Source organism: Cricetulus griseus, chromosome 2 (assembly GCF_003668045.3).
Source record: "Cricetulus griseus strain 17A/GY chromosome 2, alternate assembly CriGri-PICRH-1.0, whole genome shotgun sequence".
NCBI classification, from domain to species: domain Eukaryota; kingdom Metazoa; phylum Chordata; class Mammalia; order Rodentia; family Cricetidae; genus Cricetulus; species Cricetulus griseus.
Genome location: NC_048595.1, coordinates 26,690,796 through 26,707,714, shown reverse-complemented (window position 1 = coordinate 26,707,714; position 16,919 = coordinate 26,690,796). Strand labels below are relative to the sequence as shown.

General features: G+C 42.4%; 1 protein-coding gene across 5 annotated transcripts in view; it reads right to left on the bottom strand.

The window, feature by feature from the left end:
- LOC100769090 (protein argonaute-3) overlaps nucleotides 1-16,919 on the bottom strand; it is a 103,006-nt gene that overhangs the window by 13,418 nt on the left and 72,669 nt on the right. For all 5 annotated transcript variants that reach the window (XM_027399283.2, XM_035439617.1, XM_027399284.2 and 2 more), the window contains 6 exons: nucleotides 14,513-14,672; nucleotides 12,897-12,987; nucleotides 10,374-10,568; nucleotides 9,267-9,401; nucleotides 6,107-6,208; nucleotides 383-582 (listed from right to left, as the gene is read on the bottom strand). In XM_027399283.2, the coding sequence (XP_027255084.1) occupies nucleotides 383-582; nucleotides 6,107-6,208; nucleotides 9,267-9,401; nucleotides 10,374-10,568; nucleotides 12,897-12,987; nucleotides 14,513-14,672 (883 nt within the window). The remainder of the gene's footprint in view (nucleotides 1-382; nucleotides 583-6,106; nucleotides 6,209-9,266; nucleotides 9,402-10,373; nucleotides 10,569-12,896; nucleotides 12,988-14,512; nucleotides 14,673-16,919) is intronic.

Here is a 16,919-nt window from a genome sequence, read left to right as displayed (position 1 = left end):
ATGGCCTGGAACTGGAGTAACAGACAGTTGTGAGCCACCACGTGCATGCTGGGAATTGAACCCCGGGTCCAGGGTCTAGGGGAGCAGTCAGTACTCCCAACCACTGAGCCACTCATTTCTCCAGCCCCAGATCATCCTATTATTAGTAAGCCCACACAGTATACTTATTAGAAAATCTTATTTTGGGCCATCAGTTGTTACCGCTTTTCACATAGAGTACTGTCTGTCTGGCAGTCAGTGGGACTTTAGTTCTGAATGGCAAGACTTTTGGCAGACAGAGGGATACTCATACACAGAAGTGCTTATAGAAATGCCCTAAGAAATCAGTCTGTATTTGATTTGGTCTGAGCACCCCCACTCTTAATGCTTTTATATTTATTACCTGTCATGTTCCTTGTCCACAAGGTGATATCTGGCTCTGAATGCCACCAGGTGGGCATAATATGCAGGGGCAGGAATGGAGACAGAGCGTGTGCACCTCACGTAGGTGTGACAGAGCTGGTAAGTCAGCAGCTGAAGTTCATCTGCAGTGAAACAGTTGTCATCCCACAAGACGTGATAGTGTGAAGGACGGCTGGTTCCCTGTGGAGAAGAAATGGTATATTCTGTTGATTTCTAAACTTTTTTTTTTTTTTTAAAAAAACTTTTCATTGGTGGGCTGGCAAGGTGGCTCAGGAGCTAAGTGTTTGCTGCACAAATCTGGTGACCCGAGTGTGATTCTTAGATCCCATGTAAAGGGGGACAGAGAAACCAGAGTCCACAAAACTGTCTTCCAACTTCCACATCTGTACAATGGCATGTATGCCCTTCTGCCATGTTAATACACACACACACACACACACACACACACACACACACACACACACACACACACAAATACCACACTTTTCATTGGCATGTATTTGTTGTCCATGTACGTAAGAACATTGTCACACAAGTCTGTAACTTACTTGGAGCAGGCTACCCTGTGTACCCCTCCCCTTTACCCTGCTTCACCCCCCTACTTCTCTCCTCAATTCCCTAGACAGTGACACATTTCTTTCATGTCACATACATATTCATGATTTTACACATAAAATCTAAATGCTTTTTATTTATAATGCTTCTTTTATGTGTATGAGTGTTTTGCCTGCTTTGTATGCCTGTGCACCAACATGCATGATGTGTACTTGTGCAGGCCTGGAGAGGGCATTGGATCCTCCTAGAGCTGGAGTTACAGTTGGCTGTGAGCCACCATGTGGTTGCTGGGAATCGAACACAGGTCCTCTGGAAGAGCAGCCAGTGCTCATAACCTCTGAGCCATCTTTACCGCTCCATATAAAATCTAGGACCTACAGATGAGAAAAGGCATGCAATAGCTTTTTTCTCTGATGCTTAATTTGATTAACATGAGTATTTCTAGTTGCATCTATTTTCATGTAAATATTATAACTTTTTCTCTATGGCTGAGAAAAAGTCCATTGTGTATATACTCCAGATTTTCTTTCCAGTCCATTGATGATGGACACCTAGGTTAGTTCTGTAACTCAGCTATTGTGAATAGAGCTACAGTAAACACTGGAGTCTGACTCTTTGGTACAATGACTTGGAGTCCTGTGGGTAAACACCCAGGAGTGGTAGAGCTGGGTGACAGTTCTGCTTTTAATTTTTTTGAGGATCCTCCATACCCAGATTTCCATGATGGCTACCCTACTCTACACCCATAGCAGCAGTACAGAGTGGTGTACACCAACAGTGTGTGGCTCCCTTATGTCTCTCTGTGCCAGTGTCTGTTGCTGTGGTATTATCTCTCCCTCCTCCCCACTGCCAGCCCTAGACACTGTCTTATGAACCCTAGCTTGTCCTTGACCTGAACTTCTTGATCTTCTGCCTCTACTTTCAGAGCATTGGTGTCACAGACACACATGGGCTCATGACTTCTGGAAGCCCAAAAGCATTTAATCTCACTAGCCACCAGGAAAAAATGCAAATTTAACCTACATTGGGATTCCCTCTCACCCCAGTCAGAATGGCTGTCATTAAGAAAATAATAAACAGGCTGAAGATAGTGTTCAGATGGTAGAATGTTCACCTGGGATGTAGGAAGCAGAAACAGCAGTGCTGGAGGGACCATAATATCTGATCTCAAATTATATCACAGAGCCACAGTAACAAATCAAGCATGATACCGGCACAAAATTGGACACGTAGATCAATGGAATAGAATAGACAAACCAGAAAGAAATCTAAAATAGCTACAGCCACTTAATTTTTTGACAAAGGTGTTAAAAACACACTTTGGAAAAATGCCTTTTAAACAAATGACACTGGGAAAACTGGATGTCTACATGCCAGGTAAAGGGACTCTGGCTCACCTGAGCATAGCTAGCATGGAGAGCACGTGGCTCTGGCAGGCCTTGCCCTTCTCCCCCATTCCCTCTGCCTTTCTAAAAACAGATTACATTCCTAAAGCTACCCACGAAGGTCTATCCCTTATTTGTCCACTTCCTCCTCCTGAGGCTGACTACCCAGGTCCAGCTATCAAAATGTTGAAATCAAGTAATCAAAAGCCCCCCTTTGACTCACCTACTTAAATGTCTAATAAAAATTCAACACCTCATCCTAGCGAGGTATTTCCCATTTTACCTTTATAAACCACTGTTTCCTATGGGCCACATCTGTCTCCTCTATCCAGGGGCTGTCCTTTATCCCTCTGGGACAAATATCCCTGACCCCTCTCCCTTGTTCCCTTCCCCTTCTCCTTCATCCTCTATCTCCTGTCTTTGCCTCTTATTCTCTGCTCATTATCCCTCTGGGGCAAATCTCCTTTGTGCTGAAAATTTGTTTTTTGGTGAGTGAGCACACTTAGGAAATAGTACTAGCCTAGATGTCCATGGACAGACGAATAGATAAAGAAAATGTACTTTTTTTTTTTTTTTGGACAGAATTTCATGAAGCTCAAGCTGTCCTCAAGCCTACTATGTAGTCAAGACTGGCTTTGAACTCCTGATCCTCCTGCCTTCACCTCCTACCATATCCAAGCATACAGTCATAAAGCAAAGTAAGATTGAAGGGACCAGCTTCCCTTTTAGCAGCCATAACGGCTGAACATGTGCTTCTATGACCTTGTCCTAGACACTAGAAAGTCAGATGCCTGCCTCGTGACAAGGAGCCAATCAGAAGTTAGCTGGTGGTGCTATGCTTTACGACCCTGGGTGTGCTTTACGGACAAGCGCGCAGCAATGACGTAGAGAGCATAGCAACCACCCTGGGAGGGCCTATGGGCCATAACAACCAGTTGACCAGTCAACACAGGGCAAGCCCTCCAAGCTTGGAAGCACACCAATCGTGAGCCTGTGCGTACCCCTAGACACTCCCCTTACACTATGCTATAAGATCTCTTGGGAGACCCTAGGAGCCGTCTTTTTCTAGCTGTCCGCCATGGTGGGTGGGTGAAAGACCCGAGCTAACATGGGGTTAGCTTGTTAAATTACAATAAAGCCTCGTGCAGTTTGCATCAAGCTCTCGAATCCGCCATTGGGGTGACCGCGAACGTGGCCTGGGACCCTGGATACTTGAGTTTTCGGGGGTCTAACAAGATCATGATGTTGGAAGTCATTATGTTAGGCAAAATAAGCCAGATTCAAAAGACAACACCAAATATTTTCCTTTACATGTGAAATAGATTTAAAATTATATATGTGTACACATATACATATATGTGTATATATACATATAAATGTGTCTATTTACACATGTGTGCATGTAGGTCATAAAACTGGAAAGCAGATAAAGAGAAGGGAGGAAGAGATCTCAGGGATGGGGAGAAAGAAGGTACAGAGAACTCATGACAAGAATGTGGGGGACCGAATATCCCTGTTATGGAATATTCTGGGTTCCAGGCCCTGGCCGACATAAACAGCGGTGGTGCCAGGGAACTCCGAGTCACCATTGTATTGTTAATTAACACTAGGATGTTACTGTTTACCATGGCCGAAGGTGATATGCCTCCTAATTTGCATCTCTGTAGCTTAAGCCTTGAGTAGGCCCATACCTGGGCTCAAGACTCTGCCTGCTTGACCAAGAGTTGTTTAGGCAACAGAATCATTTGATGTTAGCGATATGCAATGTGATAAATGCTTCCTGATGTTGTTCCTGCCCTTAGAGGACTATTTAAATGGACCTCTCAATAAACTGTGGTGGCTTGGCGTCAGCTGAGAGCCCTCCTGAGATGATATGGTGTTTCCTGTCTCATCATTAGCATCGTTGGGTAATTAAACTTCCCTAGTCCAAACACCTCCACTCAGAAGCGGACCCGGGACTGTAGACATGTCCTGAAGACATCGGTCCGGAACACAAGAAAGTGGGAGTGTGGTGGGAGGCACAACAGAAGGAAAGGAAGCAGGAGGATGGTAGAGGAGGGGAATAACATATATGTGTGAAAATGCCATAATAAAGCCTGTTATTTTATATAGTAATATTAAAATTAATATAAAAATTAAAAAAATCTAAAAAAATTGGGCTGGAGAGATGGCTCAGTGGTTAAGAGCACTGACTGTTCTTCCAGAGGTCCTGAGTTCAATTCCCAGCAACCACATGGTGGCTCACAACAACCTTGAATGAGATCTAGTGCCCCCTGCTGGCATGCAGGCAGAAGACTATATACGTAATAAATAAATAAAATCTTAAAAAAAAACAAAAAAAATCTAAAAAAATATAAATAAAATTTTATTAAGTTTGCATTAAATTAAGGGTCAAATGTGGGGACAGTCATTCTATTAGGCTAATCCTGCTATTTTCATAAAAGTATTTCTCTTTTGGCTGGGCAGTGGTGGCGCATGCCTTTAGTCCCAGCACTCAGGAGACAGAGGCAGGTGGATCTTTGTGAGTTTGAGGTCAGCCTTGAAATCGAGTTCCAGGACAGCCTCCAAAGCTACACAGAGAAGCCCTGTGTCAAAAACAAAAACAAAAACAAAGCAAAACAACACTAACAAGAAAAAAATTCCCTTTCAGGGGCTGGAGAGATGGCTCAGTGGTTAAGAGCACTGACTGTTCTTCCAGAGGTCCTGAGTTCAATTCCCAGCAACCATATGGTGGCTTACAACCATCTGTAATGGGATCTGGTGCCCTTCTGGCATGCAGGCATATATTCAATGAGATGAAGGGACCAGCTCCCCATTTCAGCAGCCATAACAGCCTAACACGTGCTTGCCTGACCTTGTCTTGGTCACTAGGAGGTCAGATGCCTGCCTCGTGGCAAGGAACCAATCAGAAGTTAGCTGGTGGCACTATGCTTTACAGCTCTGGGTGTGCTTTAGGGAAAAGTGCACAGTAATGATGCACAGAGCATAGCAATCACCCTGGGAGGGCCTATGGGCCATAACAACCAGTTGACCAGTCAACACAGGGCAAACCCTCCAAACCTGGAGGCACACCAATCCTGAGCCTGTACCCCTAGACACTCCCCTTACACTGCCCTATAAGATCTCTATGCCGTGGCTTCGAGGAGTCTTTCCTAGCCATCTGCCATGGTGGATGGACGAAAGGCCCAAGCTAACATGGGGTTAGCTCATTAAACAATTGCAATAAAACCTCTTGCTGTTTGCATCAAGCTTTTGCCTCCATCTGGTGATTGGGGTGGCCGTGGTCCTGGGCTGAGATCCTGGGGGCCTGAGACTCCAGGGATCTTTCAGAGATCTGGTGCCCTCTGCTGGCATGCAAGCAGAAGACTGTACATATAATAAATAAATAAATAAATAAATAAATAAATAAATATCTTTAAAAAAAATTCCCTTTCAAAGTAAGGAAAAGGAAAAAATTCACTTACTAAAAGTTCCATGGGGAGCTGGGCATTGGTGGCACATGCCTTTAATCCCAGCATTCGGGAGGCAGAGGCAGGTGGATCTCTGAGTTCAAGGTCAGCCTTGTCTACAGAGTGAGTTCCAGGACAGCCTCCAAAGCAATACAGAGAAACCCTGTCTCCGAAAAAAACAAAACAAAACAAAAAATAACAACAACAAAAGGTTCCATGTGGAAATAACTAGGAATGCAGAGAAAGTATTTTTTCTCTTTTTTGTTGAGGCTCTGAAGTTCTAAATGAAAACATTTGACCTAGGAGCAGGCTTACCTGTATTCCAGCATGGCTACAGAGATAGAAGTCAAACTCATACGGGTGAGTAATGTCGGTGTCAACTGTGGTACCAGCTGGGATGTTGCCACTTCTCCCAACCTAGATGATTTTGGATCAAATTTTAAAACAACAAGACAAAAGTTAAAAACAATGTATCAGAAAGTACATTAAAATTGTTCAAATACATAAACCAACCCCCACATTTTACTACTTCCAGCCTGAAATATTACTGTGGTGATATTTTGTTTATGATATAATAAAGTCCAGCATGTAAAGCTAGCCATAGCCATAGAGGCCAGGAAGTGGTGGTACACACATTTAATCCCAGAAGCCACACTAGTTAGCCATAGAGGCTGGGCGGTAGTGGTGTATGACATTAATCGCAGCACTAGAGAGGCATATAAGACAGAAGCTCAGGGTCTCACGTGGCATTCAGTCTCCAGTCTTGCTGAGGACAGGATTGCCCTAGCCTTGGTAGAGGTGAGAACTCTCTAGTGGCCAGCTGCTTTGCTGCTCTGATTTTCAGCTTGAACCCCAATATCTGTCTCTGGGATTTTATTATTTGTGCTACATATTACTTAAGCAACTATTAAGTACAGTCCTCACACAGTTTTAGTTCCTAGTCTTAAAAAAAACTTTTATTATTTTGTGTGTATGGGTGTTTTGTTTGCATGTACATGTGTATTCAGGGTCCATGAAGGTCCGGCAGGGTGGGGGTTCTCTGGGACTGGACTTACAAACGGTTGTGAGCTACCACATGGATGCTGGGAATTGAACCCAGGTTATCTTTTTTTTTTTTTTTTTTTTTTTTCCGAGACAGGGTTTCTCTGTGACTTTAGAGGCTGTCCTCGAACTAGCTCTTGTAGACCAGGATGGTCTCAAACTCACAGAGATCCACCTGCGAACCCAGGTTATCTTTAAGAGTAGCCAATGATCTTAAGCCCTGACCTCTATTCTTTTTTATTATTGTTTTTAGACAAAGTTTCACATAGCACAAGATGGCCTCAAACTCACCATGTAGTTAAGGATGAAAAGGTTTATGTGCTGCTGGGGATTGACTCCTGGACTTCATTCATGGTAGGCAAGTACTCTACCAACTGAGCTACAGCCCTAATATTCCCTTGTTCCTTTATTTTTTTTTTGGGGGGGGTGAAGGGTGGGGAGGCTGGTGGGGTTCCAAGACAGGGTTTCTCTTTGGCTTTGGAGGCTGTCCTCGAACTAGCTCTTATAGACCATCAAGATCCACCTGCCTCTGCCTCCCCCAGTGCTGGGAGTGCTGGGATTAAAGGCCTGCACCACCAACGCCCGGCTAGTTCATATTTTTGTAGCTTGCTTTCTTCCTTCCTTCCTTCCTTTCTTTCCCTCTCTCTTCCTTCCTTATTTATTTACTTTGTGTGTATGAGTGTTTTGCTTACATGTATGTCTGTGTGTGTGTCTGGTGCCCACAGCGGTCAGAAGAGGACATTGGATCCCCTGAAACTGATAGCGGATGGTTGTGAGCCACCATGTGGGTGATGTGAGTCAAATTCAGGTCCTCTTCAAGGGCAGCCCATGCTCTTAACCACTGAGCCGACTCTCCAGCCCCAAATATTTCCTTTCCTCTCCTCCCTCCCTTCTTTCCTTTCTTCCTTCCTTTCTTTTGACAGGGTTTCCCTGAGTAACAGCCCTGGCTGTCTGGGAACTCACTCTGTAGCCCAGGCTAGCCTTGAACTCACAGATATCTGCCTGCCTCTGCCTCCTGAGTGCTAGGATTAAAGGTGTGGGCCATCATCACCTGGCTCCAAATATTTCTTAACAAGAGTAGTTGGTAAACATGAAAGAGCTATATAGCTTCTATTGCTTGGTGGATGACAGGGTGAAAACACTTAAGCTCATCTGACATTTATGGTGCATGTGTATTGTGAGTGCTCAAGAAATATGACTATGTGAAATTACCATTTTTCTTGGAGAATACTATATATTAATGAGAAGAAATCTTGGTAACATCACCAAAAGCCAGCAGCATTTGTTAGCCATGCCAGGTTCTTCCTCTTTTTTTGTTTTTTAAAGATTTGTTCTATTTATTTATGTGTATCTGTATGAAAGGATGCCACATGTGTGCAGCTGCTCACAGAAGCCAGAGAAGGTGTTGGATCTCCTGGAGCTGAAGTTTCAGGCAACTTTGAGCAGTCAGTCCACGTGGGTGCTGGGAATTGAACCTGGGTCCTCGGGAAGAGCAGATGCGGAGCCATCTCTCCAGCCCTATGCCAGGTTCTTTAAATACAATAGTTTTATATTTTGATGACAATCCTGTAAGTAAGGTATTATTTGGGGAAGCCAAGGTTCAGGAATATAAAACAATTGCCTACTAGCAAGCAATGAGGGCAGAGCTGGGATTAAAATATGAAATAAACTATAAAGGCTCAATTCTTTTTATTTCCTACTATCAGTTTCAATATTTTACAGGAGATTTTCTCTGATGGACTAAGATGTTTAATAATGAAAAGCTTTCTTTTTTTTTTTTTTTCCTATGCAGACTAGGCTGACCTCAAACTCACAGTGTTTGTGGCTGGCTGGTGGTGGTGGTGGTGGTGGTGGTGGTGCACGCCTTTGATCCCAGCACTTGGGAGGCAGAGGCAGACAGATCTCTGGGAGTTCCAGGCCAGCTTGGTCTACAGATTAAATTCCAGGACAGAGAAATCCTGTCTTGAAAAACCAAAGGACATGGTGTAGTTACATAGCTTGGATTGAGTACTGCCTCTACCGTTGCTAGCTCTGTAATCATCTTGAAAAGTTATTTAAGGTTATATATTCATTTGAAAGATGGGGATAATAATACTAATAACAGACATTATATATAATATGTACTATTATATATAATAGTAATTGAATAGTGTTTGAGAAGATTAAATTAGTTAAACAAAAATGTACTTAGGTTGGGTATACAGCTCAGCGTATACAGCCTAGCAAACACAAGGCCCTGTGTATGATTTCCAGTACCACAAAAAGAAAGGGAGGAGAGGATGAAAGAAGGAAGAAGGGATAGAGATAGGAGAGGGGAGAGGGAAGGAGGGATAGGGAGAAAAGTGAGAAAGGGGAAGGGAGAGACAGACACAGGAAACCTGATGGCGGGGCAGGAGCTGGGCTTATAACAATACTATGACAGATGTAAAATTACCCTTTCTGTTCTGTCAGCACAAAACAATCGTGTATGATGTCTCTTCTGAACTACAATGTAGGTTATTCCAGGTTGATAGTCTTTTTCCAAACTGATACAGGCTTCTCGAATTGCCAGTAGCTCGTAGTATAATACCTAGAGAAGATACAACAGAAAGATTGGATACACCAGTTGTTTCTTTTATTCCAAAGTAAGATAATGATGTAACTTCATGACTTATTTATTTGTATGTTTTTCAAGACAGGGTCTCTCTGTGTAACAGCTCTGGCTGTCCTGGAACTGGCTTTGTAGACCAGGCTGGTCTTGAACTCTCTGCCTCCTGAGTGCTGGGACTACAGGTGTGCAACACCACTCCCAGTGACTTCTCTTATTTTTTTCCATTTTCCCCTCCTGATTCCCCCCATCTTTCCCCCACCCCACACCCCATCCACTCCTCAGAGAGGGTGAAGTCTCCCATGGTGAGTCAACAAAGTCTGTCATCACTTTGAGGCAGGACCAAGGCCCTCACCTCCTATATGTAGGCTGAACTTTGTTTTTTTGAGACAAGTTTTCTCTGTGTAGCCCTGGGTGTCCAGGTTGTTGACCAGCCTGTTGACCAGGCTGGCCCTAAACTTAAGATCTGCCTGCCTCTGCCTCCTGAAGGCTGGAATTAAAGGTGTGCCATCCTCACCTGGTTATATCCATTTTATTTTAAGTCATGTGTCTGTGTGTGGGTGTGAGTTTATTCACATGACTACAGGTGCCCTGGATGCCAGAAGAGAGCATGAGATCCCCTGGAGTCACAGGTTGTAGTCAGCCATCTGATGTGGGTGCTAGGATCCGAACTCAGGTCCTCTGCAAGAGCAGCAAGCCCTCTTAACTGCTAAGCTACCTCTCCAGCCCGGCCTCAGGACTTCTTAACATGATCTATTTTACAGCTCAATATGCTTCTCCGTTTCATTTTAACTATGAGCAAAGTAATGAAGGAACATTTCAAAAGGGAAAATTTACTGAGACATCAGCTTGGGTGTTTGTGAATTTTTAATTTTGGGTGTTCACCTTCAGATATCACATCATAAACATAACATTTGATTTACTTATGGTCTAAATCTATTCCAGGCAACCAACCTGTCTAAATTGTCCTTCTGAAACACCATCCCGATAAAAGATAATGCGAGTAGGTTTGAATCGGGTTGACTTATAAAATTGGATGAGCAGTTCCCGGACCATGGAGGCCAAGTCCTGGATGATTTCCTGCCGGGGTCTCTGAACTCTTACTGTGGCACAGTATCTGCTTGGATGGGCATCCATACTACCTACAACCTAGGTTGGAAAAAGAAAAAATTAAAATAGTCAAAACTAAACTGTCTTCATTTACACATGTATTTTAATGTGGTCTTACTGTTTATCATAATTTACTTCGAAAGTAACAACAAACAACAGTCAGACAATTCTCAGTAAAGAACAGAATAAAAGACTACAACAGTGTCAAAAACAATTAGGCAGCATTTATCCTTTTCCACTGCCATGCGTGTACGGTATGCAAGCCTGCATAGTCATGTTTTGCATATGTTTGGGCATATGTATATGATGCCCCTACATGGAGTATGTGTATGTAGGACAGACAGTTATAGGAGATTTAAGGAAGTTAAATAGGTGTATTGTATAGTACCTGTACCCCCTAAACCAGAATAAACTCTCAAACCCAAAGAGCAATAATAAGAGTTGGCTACAAGAAAAATCATTAAAGAATTGCAAAGATTAAACACTAACTCCCCCAACCCCCAAAGCAAAATACAAATCAGTGCTGGAGAGGTGGCTCAGTAGTTAAGAGCATTGGCTGCTCTTGTAGGAGACCCTGGTTCAGTTTCAAACACCCACATGGTGGCTCACAACTGTCTGTTAACTCCAATTTCAGGGAATCCAATGCCCTCTGGCCACCATGGGGACTGCCCACATGTAGTGTTCAGACACACATGCAGGCAAAACACTCATATACATAAAATAAAAAATTAAATTTTAAAAGAGAAAAACCAGTAGGGTGTTGGTGGTGCACACCTTTAATCCCAGCACTCAGGAGGCAGAGGCAGGCAGATCAGTCTACAAAGTGAGTTCCAGGAACTGGTTCCAAAGTAATACAGAGAAACCCTGTCTCAAAAAACCAAAATAAATAAATAAATAAATAAATGAGAGAGAGAGAGAGAGAGAGAGAGAGAGAGAGAGAGAGAGAGAGAGAGAAACGAAATCATCCAAGCAATAAATGGGTCAATGAAGTGAACACACAGTTCTGAAGAAACACAGGATCAGAGATAGCTCAGCAGGGAAAGGCACCCTGCAGCCAAACCCAACAGCTGAATTTCATCTTTGGGATCCACATGGTGGAAGGAGAATTATCTCCTGCAAGTTGTCCTCTATCTCCACATGCCTGCCGTAGGACGAATGTGTACCTCTCCCCACAAATAAATGTAATAATAAAGAGGAAATACAAATAGCCAATAAGCAAACTTGAAAAAGGGTTCAACATCCTTAACCATAAGGGAAATGAAAAATGCTGTGATTCCATCTCACCCAGTCAGAACAGCTAACACCAACAAACAAATGACAATAAATGCTGGCCCATCTTTGGTGGGAATGGATACTTGAGCAGCTACAACTGACATGAGTTGACAGGTTTTTGAAAAACTGGAAACAGAACCACCACATGACTTAGTTATACCACTCTTGAGTCCACACCTGGAGAACTAACTTAAAAGTCAACACAGACCACAAAGATACTTGTGCTTCCTTGTTTGAGGATGACGTCACAATAGCTAGGAAACCACACCAGCTTAGATGTCCATAATCAGATGAATGGATACAGAAAATGGGGTGCAGGGTGAGTGCCAGGGATGGAACTCAGATTGTCAGGCTTGGTGGAAGGAGACAGCCAACACCTGCAGGTTATTTTCTGACCTCTGACCTCTACATTCATGTTCCCCAAATAAATAAATAAATAAATAAATAAATAAATGTAATAAAAAAGAAAATGTGGTACATGTATATACAATGGAATTTTATGTAGATATAAGGAAAAATGAAATCATGATCAGAAAAATGGATACAATGGGAATCAATATTAATGTTAAGTAAAATAAGCTACTCTTGGACAGACAACTCATGTTCTCTCTCATATACAGAACCTAAGTTTTAAATTTTATTTTATATATATCTCTTATTTATAAGGGGACTAACTGGGAGAATACAGGGCCTAGCTAGAGAAGGGAGGGGGGCTGGAGAGAGCAAAGAAGGAAGAAAGTGACTGAGAAAATCATACTGGCCATATGTATGAAGAAGCCATAAGGAGACTCTTGCTATGCTAATGCAAAAGATTTTTTATTTTATTTTATTTTTTTTTGTTTTTTTTGAGACAGGGTTTCTCTGTGTAGCTTTGGAACCTATCCTAGTACTTGCTCTGGAGACCAGGCTGGCCTCGAACTCACAGAGATCTGCCTGCCTCTGCCTCCCGAGTGCTGGGTTAAAGGCGTGCACCACCAACGCCCGGCTGATGCAAAAGATTAATAAAAAGAAAATATCAAAATTTGAAATGTGTAAACCAAAGTGTTACTTTCAGTGTGGTCTTCATATGAGGCAGACTTGTCTATCAATACTCACAGCAGCAATGGAGGGCTTCTTCCCATCACCAGCAGGTGGGTGAGTGACATCTGCGCCCAGGAAGATCACTGGTTGCTGGAACACAGAAGGTCTTAAACACATTTTTTTAAAGGGTTAGACAGTTCATCTGTTTCACATGATTGCCATACAACTGCAAGCCACTGACAGTCCAGAGGATCCCGCTACAGACAACACACAGCTTCACAGACCTCAACTTCTGACTAACTCTTGATTTGTTTGTTTTTCAAGGCAGGGTTTCTCTGTGTAGTTCTGGCTTGTCCTGGAATTCACTATGTAGACCAGGTTGACCCTGAACTCAGATCTGTCTGTCTATGCCTCCTGAGGCCTGGCATGCGCCACCACATCCAGCCTGACAAACTGTTAGTTCATGAATCTACACCTCTCTGAATCTTGTAAGAATATTTTAAACAGTGGTACTGTGGTTGCAAAAGACAACTGAAGCTAATATTTTATGTAATGGGGACAAAATGATACATTTCTTTAGAGTAGGTTATTACATTTTATTCATTTTAAAAAATCTACTTACATTTTAAGTCTATGAGACTTAAGGACAAAGAATCAGCAAGCCTTTGACTTTTAGTTTTAGTCTACTTTACACATTTAGGCAGGGATTATAGGCATCTACTATTCTCTGGACCAAATAAAATTTGAGTGCATATTTAATAATAATAAACTTCTTAGCAATTTCTTATATATTAAAACTTCATCCTAAGGACTGGGCTGAGAGATGGCTCAGCGGCTGTTTACCCAGAGAGAACTGGGGTAAATGCTCAGCATCCCACATGGTGGCTCACAATTTGTAATTTCAGTACTGGGAGGAGCCAACACCTTTCTCGGGCCTCCACAGGTTAAAACCATTTTTTTTGTTGTTGTTTTGGGTTTTTCTTTTTCTTTTCTCAAAAATTTATTTACTTATTTTTATTACATATACAGTGTTCTGTCTGCATATTTGCCTGCACACCAAAAGAGGGCACCAGATCTCATGGTAGATGGTTGTGAACCACCATGTGGTTGCTGGGAATTGAACTCAGGACCTCTAGAAAAGCAGTTCAGTGCTCTTAACCTCTGAGCCATCTCTCCAGCCCTTGTTTTAGGTTTTTCAAGACAGGGTTTCTCTGTGGCTTTGGAGGCTGTCCTGGAACTAGCTCTTGTAGACCAGGCTGGTCTTGAACTCACAGAGATCCGCCTGTCTCTGCCTCCCGAGTGCTGGGACTAAAGGTGTGTGTTTAATCTTTGAGTTCTGTCTCCAACTCCAGCAATCTATCTCTCTCTCTTTTTTTTTTTGTTAAAGATTTTATTTATTATGTATACAATGTTCTGCTTGCATGCATGCTTGCAGGCAGGAAGAGGGCACCAGATCTCATTATAGATGGTTGTGAGCCACCATGTGGTTGCTGGGAATTGAACTCAGGACCTCTGGAAGAGCAGTCAGTGCTCTTAACCTCTGAGCCATCTCTCCAGCCCTCCAGCAATCTCTTAACCTTGTTAAATTTTCTATGCAGTTCACAGGAAGAACCACTAAAGTTGCCTCTAATATCTGGTAATAGTTAGTTAGGCCTATGTAGAAGAACAAATAGTGAAATAGAATAGCTTACCTTTGATGAGGTACAAGAATATTATTGATTCCTCCAAGTTTAACATTGATCTTTAGGCACAAATTTGATAGAGTTTGAGGAGATGTTTTTATTACATTCTTGACTTGCACACACTGTGTGGCCATACCCAAAAGTGTATCTCCTACACGCTTCACCTCCGCTATGGAACAAATTCGAATGTCACAGTCAGAAAAGAAGACACCAGAAACGTGAGTTCACTCACTGACAATCAGGCTATGCAGGGTACCCTGAAATATATCAAGGTATATTATAGGGTTCCTGAAATTATACCAGTACTAAAACAGTGCATTTAAAATGCATGGAAATTTTAAGCATTAACTTATAATTTTTCTTTTTTCTTTTGGTTTTTTGAAAAAGAGGGTTTCTCTGTGGCTTTGAGGCTGTCCTTTGAGGCTGGTCTTGAACTCAGAGATCCACCTGCCTCTGCCTCCTGAGTGCTGGGACTAAAAGTGTGCACCACCACCACCTAGCAACTTATACTTTTATTGGCTTATTTTTGTATATGAAAAGTATATCTAAAAATTTATACTTTTAGCTAGGCAAGGTGGCACATGCCTTTAATCCCAGCACTGGCAGAGGTAGGTGGATCTCTGGGTTTGAAGACATCGTGGTCTACAGAGTGAGTTCCAGGACAGTCAGAGATAACCAGAGAAACTATTTTGGAAAAAAGAAAAAAATAATAAAAATTTACACCCTGTTCTTTTTTTTTTCCTCCAATTTTTTATTTAAATTAGAAACAAGATTGTTTTAATGTCAATCCCAGTTCCCTCTACCTCCCCTATACTCTGTTGTTCTCTTTCTTTCTTTCTTTCTTTCTTTCTTTCTTTCTTTCTTTCTTTCTTTCTCTCTTTCTCTGTGTGTGTGTGAGTGTGTGTATGCGTGTGTGTGTGTGTGTGTGTGTGTGTGTGTGTGTGTGTGTATAATGTGTGTGATGTGTGCATATGTAGAGGTCAGAGGGCAACTCTGAGGGTTGGTTCTCCTCTTCCAACTTAACATGGGCTCCAGAGATCACACTTAGGTCATCAGGTTTGCATGGCAAATGCCTTTACCTGCTGAGCTACCTTGACAACCCAGAAAAGTACATTTTTTAAACTGAAGGAAAAGAGAACATGCCTCACTCAAATTTAAAGGATTATTAAGTTGAGGACAATTAAGATGCAGAAGAAAGGGGTGGATCCAGGAGAAGGTGGAATTCACTGTATGCATGTACTAAATTATGAAAGAATAAATTAAAGTATTATATTTAAAAAGATGCAGAGGAACTCTGTAGCTAAGAACTAGTACTAGTCTTACAAAGAACTTGAGTCTGGGTTCTACCATCACATCAGGTGGCTCACAACACCTTTAAGTCCAGCTCCAGGAAATTATACACCTCTGGACTCCATGAACACCTGTACTTGTACGCAAATACCCACAGAGACACACATACACAAATGGGATTTAAAATAAAATAAATTTTTTAATTATGAAAAATTATGTGTATGGTTTTACCTGCATGTCTGTGTAATGCATGTGTCTGGTGCTTGAGGAGGCCAGTAGAGGGCATTATATTCCATGGAACTGGAGTTACAGATACTTGAGAGTCATGTGTGGGTGCTTGAAGTTGAACCCAGGTTCTCTGGCAGAGAAGCCAGAGCTCTTAATTTCTGAGACATCTCTCTGACCCAAAATATCTGTTTTAAAGGCAGGCATTTAATTGGGACTTGCTTATAGTTTCTACATATGGATCCACAGGCAGCAGTAAGAGAAAGACTCTGGGCCTGGCTTGAGCTTTTGAAACCTCAAATCCCACCCCCAGTGACACACTTCCTCCAACAAGGCCATGCCTCCTAATCCTTCATAAGATTCACCACTCCCTGATAACTAAGCATTCAAATATATGAACATATGGAGGCCATTCTTTCTTTTTTTTTTATGGTTTTTCGTGACAGGGTTTCTCTTTGGTTTTGGAGGCTGTCCTGGAACTAGCTCTTGTAGACCAGGCTGGTCTCGAACTCACAGAGATCTGCCTGCCTCTGCCTCCCGAGTTTTGGGGCTAAAGGCATGTGCCACCACCGCCTCGATGTTTTCCTTTTTAAAAAAATATTATTTTTAGCTGGGCATTGGTGGTGCACGCCTTTAATCCCAGCACTCGGGAGGCAGAGGCAGGCGGATCTCTGTGAGTTCGAGGCCAGCCTGTCTCCAGAGCGAGTGCCAGGATAGGCTCCAAAGCTACACAGAGAAACCCTGTCTTGAAAAACCAAAAAAAAAAAAAAAAAAATTATTTTATATCTGTGAGTGTTTTGGCTACATGGATGTCTTTGTACCACATGTATATGTGATGCCTATGGAGACAAGAAGAGGATATTAGATCCCCTGGAAATGGAGTTACAGCTGTGAGCTGCCA